The 19,867-nt window shown below is 30.4% G+C and overlaps 1 protein-coding gene and 1 pseudogene across 1 annotated transcript in view; both read right to left on the bottom strand.

Annotated features, from left to right (window-relative positions):
- Positions 1-13,502, bottom strand: part of LOC128391754 (uncharacterized) — a 38,116-nt gene extending 24,614 nt beyond the window's left edge. The window contains 4 exon segments of the mRNA XM_053351701.1: positions 7,459-7,539; positions 7,542-7,568; positions 7,571-7,753; positions 12,845-13,502. Of these exon segments, the coding sequence (XP_053207676.1) occupies positions 7,459-7,539; positions 7,542-7,568; positions 7,571-7,753; positions 12,845-13,502 (949 nt within the window).
- A 2,151-nt stretch (positions 13,503-15,653) lies between these two features.
- On the bottom strand, positions 15,654-18,112 carry LOC128391950 (AFG3-like protein 2; annotated as a pseudogene).
- Between the last annotated feature and the right edge of the window lie 1,755 nt (positions 18,113-19,867).

The raw sequence follows: 19,867 nt of genomic DNA, 5'->3' as shown, positions 1-19,867 counted from the left end.
CTTTTTATTTCTTTCAATCTCTCTCTCTCTCTCTCCCTTTTATTGTTTCCAGAATTTGAGAGATTGAATCATGATACTGAATATTTGAGATGGTAGATGAACATGAAAACTCAGTGTTGTTCATAGAAAAGTAAGGATATTGAAATTCAAAAGTGTAACAGGGTTAATATTGATTAGATAATGTAGATAACAGAATTGGAAATTGAGTCTATGGAGTAAAAGAATGAAAAAAAAACAATGACGAATATTGATTTTATTCAAAGATCATGATGATAGTTTGATAGAAGATGAAAATTCTGTTTGTTCAATTCGAGTTTCAGTTATGGTAATAAACTGAAAATTGAAGAAACAAAATTCTCAATACTAACACTTGATTCCGATAAAATCGGAGAGGGTTAAAGTTACTATGCTTTGAATTAAATGGTTCATTTACTGTTGGGTCAGTTGATGGTTCATTTGGTTCCCTTGCAATCAAAAGTTGCTATGGTCAATTTGAAGACAATGTAGTGTTTCAAAATCTACAGTAATTTATAAATAAAACTGACCAAAGTTTCAGGAATCATCATTAAGTTTAGTGAGAAAATTGTTACATGTAATCTGAAAAGTTCCTATTCCATGTTCAGGAAAAAAAGTTCATTGTCTTTGGAAGTGATTTGAAAAATTGTTTGTCCACTTTAAAATGTAACCACTGGTCAGTTGTAAGTAAACAATTGGTCAGAAGATTTTTGCTTGAAAGAAATTCAATCTCAGTGATATTGTATCAATGGTCAGTTGGAAACAGAGTGAGAGTGTTGGTCACTCTCAAAGTGTCAAACTATTTCCACCTCTCATTTCAACCATTCTCTCTCTCTCTCTTCCTGAATCTTTCATCTTCCTCTTTCCTCGTCAGGACATTGGCTTCCGCCTTTATCATGTTTAATCAGTCAAAAAACAAAATTTTTCTCACTCTTTTTCCCTGGAATCATCATTCATGATGATCACACCATCATAGAGATAGAGATTGATGAAACTTTCCATGTAATATATGAATTTTTTTCACCATGTAAAACTAACAGATAAAACCTTTTCCACCCTCCTTACCAACTCATTGAACCAACTTCCTGATAATCAACGAAACAAATTGTTTCCAATCATCTTGAAAGTTTCATTATAAAACCTTTTTTTTCAGTAGTTTCACCATCATTATCACACCATCATCAGCATTCAACATGAATGACATGTTACCATGTTAATAACTTTCATTGTCAATTCATCATCATCATCTATCCACATACACACTTTCAATATCTTCTAGATACTCCTCCCAGTTTCATATCATTATCATCACCAATGAATATCAACATTATCGTTATCATGTTGCTCATCATCAACTCACCTTCCCTCTCTCTCTCTCATTCATAAAACAAGCTGAAAATTCATTAAGTTCACCAAGCTGTGAAAAGGAGAGTGGCAAGGATGAAAATATCTCATTCTCTTTGTATGAGTATTTGAAACAAAGGAATCATCATCATCATGATAATATCATCATGTAATTTTAATATTATATAACAATAACATCAATGAGATGACAAGAAAGATGTAAAAACATTAATATGTTACCTCCTAAACTATGTAACTGAAACATTTTCCAGGCAAATTAATATTTCCATATGATTATCATGAAAAAACATGGTGATCAACAATGAACACTAATGATAAATATATTTCATGATGATAAGGTTGATCAGGATGATAGAGTACAAAAGATATGGAAACAAAAAAGCATGAGACTATCTCCTCATGAAGATTATCATTTACAGTGTTGCTAATTTTTTTACCCTGTTAATCCTGATGAAATTCAATGAATGAAGGAATCAGATTAATTGAGACAGAAAAAAAACTCTTGTTCTTGATTATCTGTTAATCTAATTGCAAGTACAATACAATAATAGAATGATAAAAAAAACCTCAACATTAATTGAACAATTAACAAAATGAAAACCTCAACCAATTGTCATTGCGGTTAATATAATGATGAACCAGAATTCAAATATTTACCTTTGTCTTGCATAATTCATTTCATGAGCCTCATGAATTCATGATACACAAAAACTGATAATAACAATTAGTTACACCCTTTACCCTCCCCTTGGATTTTATTATTATTATTACCTTTTAACAATAATAATTATCATGATAATAACAAAGGCCATAGGTTGATATGAATTATCATCGTTTCCCTGAGCCATGATAACTCATAAAAACTGAATCAATTGTCCAATCAACTGACCATTAAAATTAATTTAATTTTCACCATAATTCATTGTAATAATAACAATTTTATCTAATTATTAATATAAACGTAGATTAGAAATTAATTTGAATAAATGAATCATTAATTGTTACGATTTTGGTTTGTTTTTTTCGCTCTCTAAACATTAACATCATGTTGAAAGACTTGGAAACTATCATATTAGTTATCGTTAATTGTAATAATTAAAAGTAATAACACAGCAACAATTAAAGTAACCAAACCTTAATTGTTACACTACAAAATAAGAATCAAATGAAAGACTTGTTAACAAGATAATATAAGGAAACATTTCTAGTGATCAAATAATAGATTACAATTAACAAACTTATCAAGCTCAATGGAGTAAACAAATTAACTCTGAAAAAAAAAGAAAACCAGATTAGACATTAATTGTTTGTTAATCGTGAATAGTTAACAACAATTAACCCACTAGAAGTTGATAAGATCAAGGATAAATCATAAACATTAAAAATCAAGAGTCAAAAGTAAAAGTTGATTACCTTTCCTAATCTTTAGCTAATTATTAGCCCAAAAAATAACAACAAAAACAAATGATCAACCTCCTCATCTTCATCATCTTTATCATCCTTATCATCTTTATCATCCTCATCATCTAATAATGGGATCGGTTAATAAGGATTCGTGCTAATATACATTATATATTGTTCATCTTATTAAGGTCAAAGCCTACGGGATATTAATAGGAAGCATAGATTAGACTTTTTTAGTTTGCTCAATCAACGGTTATCATGGTAATTAATGTTACCTTGATTACAATTAAAATCCCTAAATTGTTATGGTTAATTGTTGAGAGATTCAATTGTTTTTACCTTTGTTTAATTTTCTTTTTTTCCTTTCATGGGTTACATTTCAATTCATCCATTCATCAATTCATTCATTGGAGATTAAGATTAGTTGTAAAATTATTCTCATTGTTTTAATTTTAATTCTTGACTTTTATTATTACTTAATTTTGGATGATAACATTCAACTCATACTAATGAATGACCATCAATTATCATGGTGATGATTATTAATACACTAAACTGACCTTTATCAGAAGCCGTATCTTAATGTTTTGTTTTTGTTTATCAAAGTCTCAGATTAATTAAGCATAATAATCATCAAGTCTTTAAACGTGCTAAGGTAAATATTATCATATCATTTACACACCTTAATCTGTACACGTTGAGATAATCTTTTAAGCTAATTAATCTTGATTCATTATCTCTTTACTTTTTTTTTCTTCTTTGTCTTACTTTTCCTGTGAATAGAATCAAAGTTGTTTAAGAAAAAGATGAAATCTGATTATCCTCTCAACTCATCATCATCATCATCATCATGAAGAAACTATTTATGAGGTTTTCCTACCTTTCGTCATCATCTTTATCCTTTATACCTGTGACTTTTTACCAACTTCTTTACACACTTACCTTTAAATCAGATTATTTATGACTCTGATCCGGATAAAGATGATGATCATTTCTCATGAATAACATCATGTTAACAATTTTTTTATCGTTATCTTTTTCCATACCTTATCCTTGACTCTTATTACCAAATGACTTTTCATCATCATCTCTGATGAATTAGAGTCTTTATCAACAAGCTAAGACATGGAAGTGCTAAAGGTGAGATTTATGAGCTTCTCTTTCACCAAGTATCATCATGGAAAATCAAACAAGAGCTAAAATTAGTATTAAGATGAAGAAGAAGATGATGATGATTATGGCTATGGTTCAATGTTGCAATAGAATTGAAAAAGGTAAGAGGATGAATAGTGAAAGAGAAACAAGTTGATGAACATCTATTTATATTTATTATTTACCTGAGTGAGAATGAGAAGATCTCACACCTATGAGAGCAAAAAAGATGATGATAAAGATGATAAAGGAATAGAAGATAAATAGAAGATTCTAAAAAAAAGTCTCTCAATTTGAATTAAGGTGAAATGATTTACTCTGATTAAATAGACTGGACAAAAGAGATAAGAAAATGAATCGAAACAATTTTTTCTCCATCTTAATCTTAATCTCTCTTTTGCCTCTCTTTCTCTTACTTCATCTGAATCTCCATTCTCTTAATCTCATCAACATGCATTAGGTGTTATTAAGATTCTCAATTAATCTAATCTGTAGCTTCTTCCCATAATTATCATTTAGCTTTTCCATCCTGTTTATCAATCGTATAAAGAAAAATGTTATCCAACAATCAGAGTGAAGTTTATCAATTCCATTAATCTAGTTGATGAATTTCATCTCATGCTTGGGTTAATTGTGATTACTGAGATTAAACAGTTAACATTTAAAACCTTTTATCAATTTCACCTTCAAATCAACAATTTAACATCAATTTGTAAACTTTTTTTTTCTTCTTCTTGTCATTTCACCTTCACCTTTGTTGTTGTTGGTGTTTATTTTTACAGGTAAAACTTTTACCTTCTTATCAATTAATTGTTACCCTCAAAATAAACTACAAGTTAATTGCATTTGATAATCTCAATTGCAATTAGATTATCATTTACTTTTTTTTTACAACATCCTTTTAATTTTGTTTCTTTCTTCCTCTTATATCAACATTATTATCCAATTGTAATGCAAATGGTAATCAGCTAATTGTTATGAGTTTGCAACAACAACAACAATCAAAGGTAAAAATGATAATAAATATGATGAGTCTATTTGATTATTATCACAAACAAATAAATCTATTGCTAAATTATATCCGATAAGTTAATCTGATCTTGTTATATTTTCCTGGGGATTAATATCAATGTCAAATCTAAACAATAATAAATTGTAAATTCAATGGAAATGATTGCTTCTTATATTATGATTCTCAATATCAAAAGGTGAACAAGAATTGCTTTGATTATCATTGTGATAGCCAAAGACTATGACATTTATATTAAGAACCAGTGGAAATGTTATTTTCTAGACTTGGGATAAATGTATTAACTTGAATACGATGCTTTTTCTGGGCTTGGGATTATATCACATGAAAGATGAGGATGAAGGGAGAGATACTGATGTTCACTGGACAGAACAGCATAAAAAACCTTAGGAAAAAATATCTCTCCGAGATATTCACCATTCAGAATCTATGATGATGACTATTATCATCATCATCATCTTCTTATATGATTTTCTTACATTCTAATGGCATTACAATGTTATCTTTGCGTGATTACAATTTTTTGCTCTCTCAAGTCCATATATTATCACCCAAATATAAAGAGACAGGGTCATGGGTCTAAATATAATGTGTATTGTGTGACATTTATTTGAATGAGAGACAAATAGATAACACCATAATCATGGTAAATATTAGCAAAAGAAAAGTATATCCGATTGATTTGATCAGAAATGTTCAGAATTAGTTGAATCTTTTATATTATCATCGCCATCATGAAAACTATGAGTATATATATACATCTACATGTATAATGTTTGGCTCATAATTCAATTGTTATTGTTACTATTATCCTTTCAAAGTTTTCCTTATTTTTATCATTGTTTCATGTTCTGTATTCTCAATGAGATATTTATCTTTATGTATTATATTGTAGCTTTCATGGGAATGAGAAAAATTTTGAATTTCTAACTTTTTTTCATCAGAAATTTTTCATTACAATCTAATACTACTCAATAGATGTAGGAAAAATATTCTCCGAAAAGTTCAGGGCAATTTATCAATTGGTAAAGATACAATACTCTTCATGGGGAATTTGACTTGAAGGTTTTCAATGACTATGAAAACCGATTGAGTGTAAGGTTCAATTTGGTTCATGACCAATTTCAAGGTAACCTGAATGAATACCGAATGAAATTAGAAACCTGGGCGGAAATAAGTCTTTAGGATTAAGAGTTTAGAATTTTTTTAGAAAAAAGAACTTTTTTTTCGCTCTCTCTCTCTCTCTCTCTTTCTTCTTTACCTTTTGCCGACACCTTAATCACAATTCGAGTTGATATTAATCATACTCTTTGTTTCAACTGATTTAAGATTGTTTGTAAATCATAATTGCGTGATTACAATTATGATTACGATTATGATTAGGTAGCAATGATTATACTTGTTGCTATTTGAACACATTGTCGTTTCATCATCAACCCACAAGGTATGATAATGATGATGATGGTTTAAGATGATGAATTAAGTATATTTGATGAGGATGAGAAATTAATGATGATGATGATGATGATGATGATATTAATAAGCCTAATCTAAAGTGATATCCACGCAAAGATAAACTTGTTTAGCATTTTTTTTCTCAATCAACTGTACATAAAATGAGCTTTTGTTGTTTCTTATTTTCTGTTTATATACAGAAAATGTTTTAAAATTCAAACGGATTAGGATAAAGTTTAATCTTTTCTTTTTCATCATCTAATCATAATTCATCAACTGTCCATCATCATCATTAGGTTTCCATTTCTGATAAGGTACTTTGAACACTTCCTGAGTTACTTAAAGCAAATCAAATATAAAACTGAGTGATTCTGATTGATTATCTAAAAAGAAAAGGTTGAAATCATTTAATATAATCACCATGAAAATCAAGAAAAGGATAAGATACAAAATATTCAATATCTTTCAATCATCATGAAAATACTGATTGAAAAAAAAAGATTTCAATCAATATAAAGATAAACAAAATTCATCATGAATTTACAATCAATATTTTCAGATTCATTGAGAAAAACAAAAAGTAAACAGAAAATAAATGTTTCAAATATCCATTAGGAAAGAGACTCAGACATGATCAATTTCATGAGATTTCATCAATGATACTGATCAGCATGTTGAAATTTTCAACCATCAACCTTTTAGTTCAATTAAAATTTTGATAATCAAAAGTTAATTTAGTAACTAGCAATTCATAAGAAGGAAAAATCAATTAAAACAAGATTAAGAAACAACAGCAAAAAAACAAAGTTGATTGAAAGTCTAATGAATTAATTGATTCAATTAGCAGGATAAAATTTCCAGCAAACTAAACATTGAATGAAAAGGTGAAAATTGATATAAACAAGAGATTAAGAGATAAACTAATCATTTAATTAGATTTAGTTCATGTGTTGATAAGAGTGGAAAAAGTTCAGTTTAGAATCAGAATATTTCTCATGTTATATTATTTAGAAAATGGAAAAGTTATCGAAACTTACATGCATAGTTTAAGGTCGCATTTCGACTTGTTGCTTTACCGATCTCATTACGAGCCACACACCAATAGGTTCCAGTATCCTTTTATTGTGAATAACATGGAGGAAAAAAGTGACCCTGTAGGTAGGACCATTCGATTATGATGTTTACCAATCTTTTTACCGTCTTTGTACCATTCGATTGTTGGATTAGGATTACCTTCAGCTCGACAATCTAATTTGGTTGGTTCATTTCGACCCACAACGGTATCAGAGGGATGTTCAGTTATTCGGGGTGGACGAAGATGATCAGTTGATCCTATTATTTGAGAAAAGAAAGAAAAGATTTATGGTCAGAGGAAAAGATGATAATCTAATGGTCAAAATTGACTAAATTTGATTATGAGAAGTAAATCTTGATGAGAAGGATGAGAAGGATGAGAAGGACGAGAAGGATCATCAATTGTTATCATTTAATGTATTTTACTGGACAATTGGTATGAAAAGTGGGGAGAAGGTTATTGATTCAATTTGATTGTAATAGTTTATGTTATTGTTTGGTCAAGAGTGTCAAAGGTATTATGTATTGTTAGATTAAGTATAATTCAATTTCCTAACATGATAATCCCTTGTTTTGATCATCAGCTGATCAGTTACTTTCATCTGGTTCATTTAATGTATGAAAAATTATCACTTTTAAAGTGGATTGTTGGTTAAAGAGATGATTATTTACCATTATTATTGAATGATTTATTGGTCATCTCTATTTATTGACTATGAGAGAGTGAGAGAGAAAGGGAGAGAGTAAATTGAGATGATTATGTTGATGATTGGTCAAGATGGATGAGATTCAATGGAGAGTGGAAGTTGCAAAAATGCAAAAAAGTAAAACAAATGGGCATTTTGTCATAAAGATAACCAGAAGGGTCAAGCTTTGAGTGGCTGACCAACAGCTAATGCAAACTTGGAAACAAATGTCATCAGAGTGACCAGAGAGAGAGAGAGAGAGAGAGAGAGAGAGAGAGAGAGAGAGAGAGAGAGAGAGAGAGAGAGAGAGAGAGAGAGAGAGAGAGAGAGAGAGAGATTTAAACTTCCTCTTGTAAATATTTTGTGGGAAATTACTTTTGATTGTATCTAAACAATTAACTGATTTTCTAATCATTTTGATGATAACCAGATTATCTTTGGTTCGTTATTTAAAATGGACCGATTTGAGAGCAATCAAGTTGAACACAATCAATTGGTTAAACTTGATTGTTTTCATTTCTCACTTTTCATTTTAAAAGATTTAGGTTGATCACAAATTAGTGATTTATTAGTAATCAATCACATCAATTTAGACACAATCAGTGAATTATTATCAAGTTTTCATTTGATTAGTTTTAAATCAATTTCAATTTTCATCATTATGACCCAGATAAATTTGGTGATGCTTTAATTAACGTTGACCAGTTGATTTTATTGATAAATGAAACATTTCATCATTTTCTTGGCCAATTAAGGTTAATCATCACGAATCAATTGATAAACATGTTAATTGTGTGGTCATTATCATGAACCAATAACAAGACGAAAACAAACTGATATAATTGTTTACTTATCATTCTCATTCAAAGTTAATCTCATTAGGATAATTTACTTTTCCATGATGCTGATGATCAATTCTAAGGATTATCCTAATAGTAAAGATGAGAAACATGTTTACCGTTATAATTCATTGATCAGCAATAAGAAAAGAAAGGCAATCACCATCATCATCATCATCACTCTCAACTTAGATGATTGGAAAATTGAGCAAAGAGAATCAAAAGAAATCGATCAAGAGTATTGATCATCATCATCATGATTACAGGGAAAGAGAGAAGAAGAAGAAAAAGTGAGATAATAATCTGAACACGTAGTAAATTGTAGTAAAGGTGATTGGAAGATATTGAATGAAATTGAGGTAGAAAATGGAAGATGGGAAAAAATATTCATTCTAAGTGACTGGTAACTGTCAATTTTGATTCTTCAACTTGAGATGAAATAGTAATTGTAAACATTTAGATATTCACAACCACGAGAATCAACGGAAGCTTAATCTTCATCTCATTGAGTATTATCATCATGGTCTCTCAAAGTTTCAGAGGTGAAAGTTACTATTCATAAGATCCTATGAATGTTTATTGTTCTTGACTTTGTTGATCATTTCGGGATGTTGTTCATTATCATTTTCATCTTCAATTGGATTAACTATCACTTGGAATAATTTACTCACTTACACCCTCAAGCTCATTCATTCATTCAAATGAATTTTACATGAGAGCATCAAGAGAATCAAGTTTCAAGGGTGAATTTTTTTGCTACCTTTCTAAAGCTCTAGAAATTTACAAAGCTCAAACTTTTTTTTTCTAGCGAAATAAATGAAGGTGGAAAAAAATATATTCTAAATAGGGATGGAAACACTCATGGAATTTATTTCAACATATTAACATTTCCAGTTAAATGCTATTTAGAATTTAAATTGTTAACAATCAGTTGATTGCAATTTATTATTGTTGCAGATTTGCATTCAAATGATTTTACGTTTAACAACAAAGTTAACAAACTATTTAGTGTATTTGTGTTAATTGTACAGAAAGAGAAAAAGTTTAACATCATCAATTGAGGGCCATTAATTATTCGAGGGTCAATTGAACATTTCCTATTAATTTACACTACTATTTCCATGTAATTTTTTTCCATAGACTTTCAATATAAACATATCATGTTGATCATAAAAAGTATCATCAATTGATAAAAAAGTGCCAACTATTTCATACTCTCTGTGTGTTAATGATACACATTATGTGTTACATTTACAATAACCGGAAACACTTTTTACTGGGTGGCCTTTGACTTTCTTAAGGCTGAACTTACAGAGAGGGGGAGAGATTGATCTTCATATGGATACAACAACATTGGAAAACAAAAGTTACTTTGAAAGATAGAGAGAGAGAGAGAGAGAGAGAGAGAGAGAAAATTACAGAGGAAGAATGAAAAAAGAGCTTGCAATTTGTTGTAATTGTCAAAGTCGAAAGCTACTAATACACATAGACTATTGCAATTACATCGCTAATTGAACATTAAGACGAAGGGAACATGTTAATTGTGCGACAATCTGTTTTTCTCATAGGTCACAGTTATTTTTGTAAATTCTTTTTTTTCTCTCTCTTTCCTCTGTAAATTTTACTATTATTGCATCAATATCGACATTTGCATTATCATCAATCGTTTTTCTTGTAAAAATGTAGCGATTTTTGTGCTCTGTGTAGTATTTGAATTACATTTTCCAGTGAGAACAAAATCTTACAAAATGATCATTGGATCTGCAATCAGCTTCATTTACATTGATCTAATTGTCTAGTTGATTTTGCTGTTAATCTACAACTTGATTGGTTTAATTGTGATTAAATTGATGATTTATCCCTGAATTAAGTAGATTATCAATCAAATAAACATCATTTACCCTCAATCAGATAACCGTTGTAATATTTGTACTTTTCATCCCTTGTCAATGAATCAAAAGCATTTTTTGTTGCAAATCTGATTTGCTTGTTTTGGATTAGATGAGATTTGTCAAATTATCATCATCATCATCATCTGATGTGTATAAGAAAATGGTCACGTGACTATTGAACAATATATATCATATTTACAAAAGTCTTTGGGTTTCTCAGGAAACCCTATGAAAAACAATTTCCCCATAGATGGAAATGTAAGATTTTTCCTTATAAATTAAACTGTAAAATTGGTTTGACACACTTTGGTTACAGTTATTATATTGGCTCCAAAAAAAGGGAAACAATGAGCATCTCTATGTAAAAATCAATGGATGAGAATGATGAAAAAGGGAGAAACAGAGACAAAATTGCAGAGATGAAAAGATCGAGAGAGAAGCAGATGAGAGAAAAAGATGAATGGATGATAAGAATGATGAAGAGAGAAAGAGGCTAAAGGTCAGTTGATAGAGAGAAAAAGAAAAGTGAGAAAAGATGAAAAGATGAAAAGAGATGATGATAAAAAAAGGAGTGGTGATTGAATGAGAAGGTAAGAGAAAACAAGATGATGATGAAAACAAAGATGAAGAAAAAAAAAGCTGAAAGTCAAAAGAAATGAAGAGAAACACACAAAGAGAAGATTAAAACGGAAGCTTCGAAGTTCTAAAATGTTCTAAGAAAATGAGAGAGTCCATTGAATAGGTAATTGTACCGAAGTGCCAATAATCACAACTATTATCGTCGAATGAAAAAAAAGCAAGATATCATTTTCTTTTCTCTTTTTCATCATCATCATCTCTCTCATTATATACAATCATCTTTCAACACATACCACACATTTCGTCCTCATCATCATTGACTTTATCAATTACCTTTTTTTCACAGGTAAACATTAAACACTATTAACTTTCATCGGCTCTTCATCACAGAGATAAAAATCATTCCAATGGTAGAAAAGTCATAAAAAATTAGACTCATCATCCATTCAATTGTAGAGTTGTAAATTTACACACTCAGGTAATCAAATTAACAAAGAGAGAGAGAGAGAGAGAGAGCATTAAATCCCATTGAAGTATTTGATAAACAACAATAATTTTGTCTCAAAAGGTTTAGGGTTGAATATTATTCAAATGATCATCACACTAATGGTCATCATCAATCAAGTACAATGGTAACTAGATTTTTTTTATATCGATGATAAATTCATTCAATGACCATACGAATCATTAAACACATTATGTTTATATAATTTCCCACGATTGTAAATATCACATAGACTTTTTTGCTATCGAAATTCATTTAAATGAATTGAAAGATGAGAATGGAAAACGGAACAAAAATTTATCTGAATATGAATTTAAAGATTATCATTTTTTGGTAGAAATCAATTGATTACAATCGAGACCAGGATCTCTCTCTCTCTCTCTCTTTCATAAGTTTAACTGATTGACCATTATCTCCATCGTCATAATTATAAACCATTGACCATTGATTGTTATTTTCTTTGACACTTTTGGTGGTTGATTGTCATTGTTATCAATTTATTATTATTATCATTTCAATGGCAGTAAATATCATCTGTTACTTTTTTTTGACTGATCAGTTTGAATTGATTTTCGAGATGACCATTGGTCAATCAATTATCGATTAATATAAATCATATGAATTCATCTTTAGTAAACTAGATTGACCATTTCCCTAAATGTGGGAGGAAAAGTGAATGATCAGCTTAATGGTCAATCTTTTATGCTGATTTCAAGAGATGTGTAAACAACAACAATTTAACAACTGTAATAACAATTGACCAATTATTTGATTACTTTTTGACTTATAATCATAAACATGTTTACAATCAAGAGATAATTATTCATTAACTGACTTAAATTACTTACCTAATGTAAATAATTTGGAGTATGTTGTAGTTGGACAATCAGTTGATGGCATTGATGATGACGATAACAATTTACCATTAATATTATCATGATTGTTGTTGATCATGTTATTATTATTGTGATGATGGTTAATTGTTGATGTTGAATGATGATAAGTTACTTCACATTTGTAATTTGCTTCATCACTTAATCCTAAATTTTTAATCCTTAGATAAGTAATCCCGGTAAGAGTAATATTTGTATCGTCCATTGATATCCTTTCGGGTTGACCAATAAATGAACCTGATACTTTGTGATGTCCACCACCAGTAAATGAATATGAATAAATATGTTCCCATTGTGACGAAACATTTTTAAACCAAGTGACCATTGAAATGGAACCACAACTTTTAATATTTACTTCACAAGGTAATGAAGCAATTTGATCACCAAATGTCGCGATTTCATGGACATGATTAGATATTGAAGATGATGAAGAAGACGATGATGATGGAAATATTGGAAATGATGATGGAGATGGAGACGAGGAAAATGAAGAAAATGAAGATAAAGATGATTGAGATAATCCTTGAACATTTGGAACACAATAAGTTATCAATAGAAAGATAATTAAACAAGAACAAAGGAAAAGTAAATTAATCAATGACGATAAATTCATTTTCATTCACTTTAATTATTTTGATTTAATACATTAAATAGTTGATTAGTTGATTACAATCTTTAAGATTATCAATATTCTTCTAGAAAACACAAACAAGCATGATTATAATTCCCATTGAATTGATTTCAATCCAATTGAAATGATTGACACACAGAAAAAATCAAATTCACACAGAAACAATCCAATCTTGTTACTTTTCAGAATTAAATAATTACGTTAATTGTTGCTTTAATTTCCCTTTTCCAATCATTGTTAAATAATCTTGTTGACTGTTCACATTGAATTTTATTAGGGTAAGTGTATTAATCTGATGTTGACAATCAACTAAATTGCCGGTTAACTGTTAACTAGAATGAAACTTTTCTTTTTCTGTTTTGTCGCAACAGAGCAAACTCATCAATAGGATTCATCTTTAAAGGTTATCATCGTTTGAAATACGGTTAACATCTCCATCTATTGGATGATTAACTTATTTTTCATAGTGAAATCCTGCATAAGTATCAATATGCAGATTTTTTTTGTTTCTGTTCATAATAAAGTTATCTTACTATATGCAGTTCATCATGTTTATAGAATTGTGAATTCAGAGTATTAATAGTAACGAGTACAGATCTTATGATTGTTACAGCTACTTAATGACTAAACCATTTTTCGAAAACTATTTCACACCTTCCTCTTGAAAAATTTAAAAGCTCAACTGAATGCGTCCTCACCTCGTGCTCTGATATGACCTTTAGAGTTTGTGATAAGAGATCTGCTCTGCCAAAAATCTTTAAATGACCTCTTCATGATACATACGAAATGAAATTCTAATTCATAACCCAAATTCCTTTCTTCTTCAAGTGAAGGGTCATTCTTGCAAATGAGTAAGAGCACCAATTTTCGAACGAAAATGATGTCTGTGTATTGGTCATTAATAAATATTGAATGTCGATGAATGATTGCAAAACAAATTTGAAACGGTCCTGTCATATTATCTCGTTACGTTATGCTATCGAATCGCTTTGATTGCACTTGTCTGCCTGATTTTAGCTTCGGTCACTTTCAGAAAGTATCTTTCAATTATCACACATTTACTTGCATTTTATTTCGAAATAGAAATGATAATATTTCCATTTAATATCGATCATAATAAAATGGAATAATGCATAATATGAAATAAATAAAATAAAAAACGCATTAACAAATTCATGAATAATATGCAAAAATGTGCAGATGAAGCCGAAGCTGCATCTGCTAGGTTAGGTTAGGATTTTAGGTTGAGAAGTTACTTGACTAAGGTTTGAACCCAAGTCTCGTTCTTAACTCAACATGTGCCTTCACCACCAGTCTGGTTGGTGAGGCATTTATAAATAAGCTTTCCGAGTTTAATACCATTCACGGATCTAACGGACTGAACTATTTTAGCACGACTTACCAAATGAGCTAGTTTTTTTAAAATATGCAGATTTGTTGTTCAGTACCAAATGTAAGGAATTCAAATAGAATTATCATATGGAAAATAGACTAAAAAGTAAATAAATTAATTTTAGTTAACTTTGTTTGAAAAGATTTATATTATATATCTTCAGTAATAAATATTTTTCAATAATGAACATAAGGTAATAGTGTAATATTTTTAAGGATTTTAATTGACTACTCAACAGGATAAGTATCGATTGGCACATAGTATAAAAATTTAATAAACCTTGAATATCGGTCTTGGTTGTCAGTAAACTTTATGAATTTGCAACTAAAACAGGTATTTGTCATCTTGAGCCCCTGTTTAGTTTTACAAAGTTTTTAGAAGTTCTTGTCAATTTCATACATATTAAAAACTTGGTTTGAGGTGTATAAATATTTATGTCGAGAAAGATTCGACGTATAACCTTTACCAGAGAGATAATTATTATCTGATGATCGATAGTTTTATTGGAGTGTTCCATAAACCAGACAATACCGTCAACCAGCTTCGTGATTATTTATTGTTTTCTTCTCTTTTTGTTGGAGAACTTGAAATCAATGGTCGAATGTTGTGATTTGCCTGACAACAAATTTTATTGATGATTTATGGTCAATTAGTCAAGTTCCGATGATACAAAAATGTCACTTGGGTCAAATTTACGATTAAGCGATGCTGGATTATTTGTTATTAATTTTTCTGTTTTTCGTTGTATGATTGTCGATTTCGTTTTGATCTTTGACGAGAAATTATGGTCTAGTTTAAATTTGAGGAGTAGAAAGAAAATTGTAAGTTTTTTTTATCAAAATGAAACATTTAATTTAAGGTTGTTCGAAATGCATCAATATCTCTCTGGTGGTTCTACAATAATAAAATTACATCTTTAATCCTTCTGGTAAACTAGTGTCTTCTTCAAATGACCCCGTTCCCTCTACGAATTCCTCGTACGTGCTCTTCTCTTTAAACGGTCTTTTACCAAGAATTTCGATCATATCATCGCGATTAAGAACCTCTCTTTCCAAAAGCCTTTGTGCTACCTGAAAGAATTACAAGATAGAAATAGCTATTATTCCATCATTACATGTATGATAATAGCAAAAGAAAAAAACGAGAGAAAATTCTGCATCAATTTACCTTTTCAACATCTTTTTTATTTTCTGTTAATAATTTGATTGTTCTATCGTAGGCTCTTTGAACTAAAGCTCGAGACCCGTTATCTATCAACTGTGAAGTAGCTTCGCTGTATGGTTTGTCCACTACAAGTTCACCAGGTTGTGGCATCTCGAAGGATAAATTTCCAACCTTTGAATTCATACCGAATTGTACAATCTGTGCATAAGCGTTTTGTGTCACTTTTTGAAGATCATCTTGAGCACCGGTGGTTATTTTGTTGAAGAAAATTTGCTCCGAAGCGCGTCCGCCCAAAGTCATACACATTCGATCAAACAATTGCTCTGTGGTGTACAAATATTTTTCCCGAGGAAGAGCTTTATCAAGAATATCACTACGTTTAGATGCCGCTAGTACAACCACATTAGTTTTCGTATTGAAACCATCCATTTCGACTAAAAGTTGATTCAATGTGTTTTCTTGTTCCGAATGACCGCCGACATTTCGTCCTCCTCGCTTTCTACCGACTGCATCAATTTCATCAATGAATAATATAATGTGCATTTTCCGAGCCATGGCGAACATGTCACGAACACGAGATGGACCAACACCGACAAACATTTCCAAAATTCTGAACCATTAACCGAGATGAAAGGACATTTGCTTCACCGGCAGTCGCTTTTGCCAATAAAGTTTTACCAGTACCTGGAGGACCAGTAAGCAAAGCGCCTTTGGGAATCTTAGCACCAAGTTCGGTGTATTGTTGAGGATTACAAAGGAAGTTGACAAATTCCATGATTTCGATCTTTGCTTCCTCACAACCAGCAACATCTCTGAACTTGACACCAATGTCCGTTGGATTAATCACTTTGGCCGTAGATTCTCCCATTCCAAAGATTCCACCACGACCTCCCATTCGTCCTCCCATCATGTTTCGAGATTTAGAGAAAAAGTAGAACATACTACCGATGATTATCATAGTAGGAAGGAAACTGAGAAAATCTCGACTGTTTTTTTTTGAATGAAAAGAGAAAAAGAAAGAAAGAGAAATTAACATTTTCTCATTACCAATGGAAATGAAATGAACTTGATGAATTTCATCACGAGAATCAAACATCGTAATTGTTACTTACACTTCCATTTCATTTCTATAAACAACAGGAACATAATTTGAAGGTTCAATACTCATTTCGGCTTGGATATTTTCCAGATTACGTTCAAAGGCATCGACACTTCCGATACTAAACCAAAGGACGGAAGTTGTATCTGCTTGAGAGGCATCGGAATAAAATTTAACTCGAACCCATTTCTTGTTGACTACCTCTAACTTTTCAACGGTTCCTCGAGCCAAATGATTGTTGACAAAATCTTTCCATGAGATCTCTTTGTATCTCAACTCATTGAGAACCAATAAACCCAAAAGAGCTGAAGCTCCATAGGCGATATAAGGTAAAGTCTTATTTGATCCTGATGATCCTTTACCACCGCCGAAACTAAAATCCCATTTCCAGGTATATTTATTTTGAGAAGATGAGGATGATGAGGAAGATGAAGACTTTGCTCGTGATGAGGGTTCAAAAACAGATTCTTTTCTCTCACTACTACGTTTAGCTGAACTCGATTCTCCAGCAGCTTCCTTGGTTTGATTCTCAGTTGGTGTTTTCTTATCTGTGAGAGAAACAAAATGGCGTCAATAAAGAACATTCAAAATTCGACCAAATCAAAGTCACATCAAAATCACTTAAGAAAACAATTTAAGACACAAACAAACAAATAAAACAAAATGTCACCAACTCACTTGATTTACCAAAAATTTCTCAAATCTTTTGGTGGCTTATTAAAATGACCTCCACTGGGCAATCAGTTTACCCAATCTTGATGATGATCTTAAATGATGATGATCATGATAGTGTGAGTGAATTATTCAAAATCTAAAGATGAAAACATGAAAAATAATGAAAAAGAAAAAATTAACAAATCAATCAACACAATGAAAAAAACAAGCAATGAACATGAAAAAATGAGAATCCAAACAAAAAAGAGACAAACCTGACATCGTCTTGGATTATGAGGTAATAGATTTCTCATTAATTATCTTTCATAATTACTAACACCAAGTTAGACCCCTGATTGGAGTTTCAACTAGTTAATTGAACAAAAAGAGAGACATCAATCAATAGAATCCACACCTAAAAAAGTACCCATCAAGTGACACAAATCAAAACAAAAACAAGAACGAGATAAACATTAAAGAAATGGACAAATTAACCAAACCTTTTGTATCGAATCATATTATCTTTTCCAATAAAACCCATTTGTAAACAAAGATACTATTAATTGGCAATTAAAAATTGTCAACTTTCAAATAAAAAACCACCAAGAATCCTATTAGGATTATCCTAAATCAAAGTCAAACAAAAAACTTTGAAAGTTTAACTTTCTGACCTCAACTTGTTTGCAATTCCAATCGCTTAAGGGACTTTATGTTAAGTGAAAAAAGTAAATAAGAAACTAATTAACTATTTTGGTGTTTTTTCAAGCCATAATTTATTTTGATCTTAATGGTTTGTAAACACTAAATTAAAAATTGATTCAAATCAAACAAACAATTTTGATTAAGATTATTCATGTCAGGTTTATATGCTCAATAAACTAATTACAATCTTATTCTGTTCATTTTTCATGTTAAACAAAATTACAAAACTATTTTACTGTTGGATTAATTTTTACCGGGACATTAACTCATTAACTTTGATACCAGAATTTAGTTGTAAGAAATGAATTAGAAAAAAGAAAACACGTCAATAGATGTCTCTGTCTACTTTTGAATGAATTTTTGAAAAGCATTACAAATAGTATTTGATCCCAGAGATGAACAGATCTTTTTGTCTACTTTTTACCTCATCTCGTTCTTGTTTTGGTTTTACTTTGTGACATTTGATGGATACTTTTTTAGGTGTTGAATGGATTCTTGGACTCGCATTACGAGCTTAATCATCCTCATCTTCTCAAAATAAATATACCTGGAAATGGGATTTTAGTTTCGGCGGTGGTAATGGATCATCAGGATCAAATAAGACTTTACCTTATATCGCCTATGGAGCTTCAGCTCTTTTGGGTTTATTGGTTCTCAATGAGTTGAGATACAAAAAGATCTCATGGAGAGGTTTTGTCGACTACCATTTGGCTCTAGGAACCGTTGAAAGGTCAATTAAACTATTGGCGCTGAGTTGACAATTGTTTTAAAAGATTAGCTCTTATCGCTGTTTTATACACCTTGCAGTGTTTCTCGATTGAGTGAAACAAACTTTCAATTTAGAAAACCTTATTTCTAATTGAAAAAGCCGAAATAAAAATTCGAATTTAGTTTTCATATGAAGAAACCAACCCACCAAATGAATGAAACAAATTTTATTTGCATAAACCCTCAATAGTTTCACTCAATTGAGATAAATGTTACGAGACTTCGGACTGACATTTTTCGATTAATAATTTTAGAGTGCAAATCGGTTTAGAAATGAAGTGTTAATTGTGAACTAACATATGCCACTTTCTGCTCGGACTGATCCAATCGAAAATGTCTTTGCTCAACTAAACAATTAGATTCAAGTTTTTGTAAATTTCTATTTGCGTCAATACCGGTTTGACACGGTAATTAGCAATGCTGGTTATCATTAAAATATCAAATCTTTTTTGATAAAGTACCTCGGTTAATTGTGTTTATCACTTTTCGTTGAGAAACCCGAGCAAATGATATGAAATCAAACTCGTTTTCTCCGGCTTTATGATGTTTTATACAGAGAATAGTTAC

This window comes from Panonychus citri, unplaced genomic scaffold (assembly GCF_014898815.1).
Source record: "Panonychus citri isolate SS breed McGregor unplaced genomic scaffold, ASM1489881v1 Contig00135, whole genome shotgun sequence".
NCBI lineage: Eukaryota > Metazoa > Arthropoda > Arachnida > Trombidiformes > Tetranychidae > Panonychus > Panonychus citri.
This window is presented reverse-complemented; position numbering and strand designations above follow the sequence as displayed.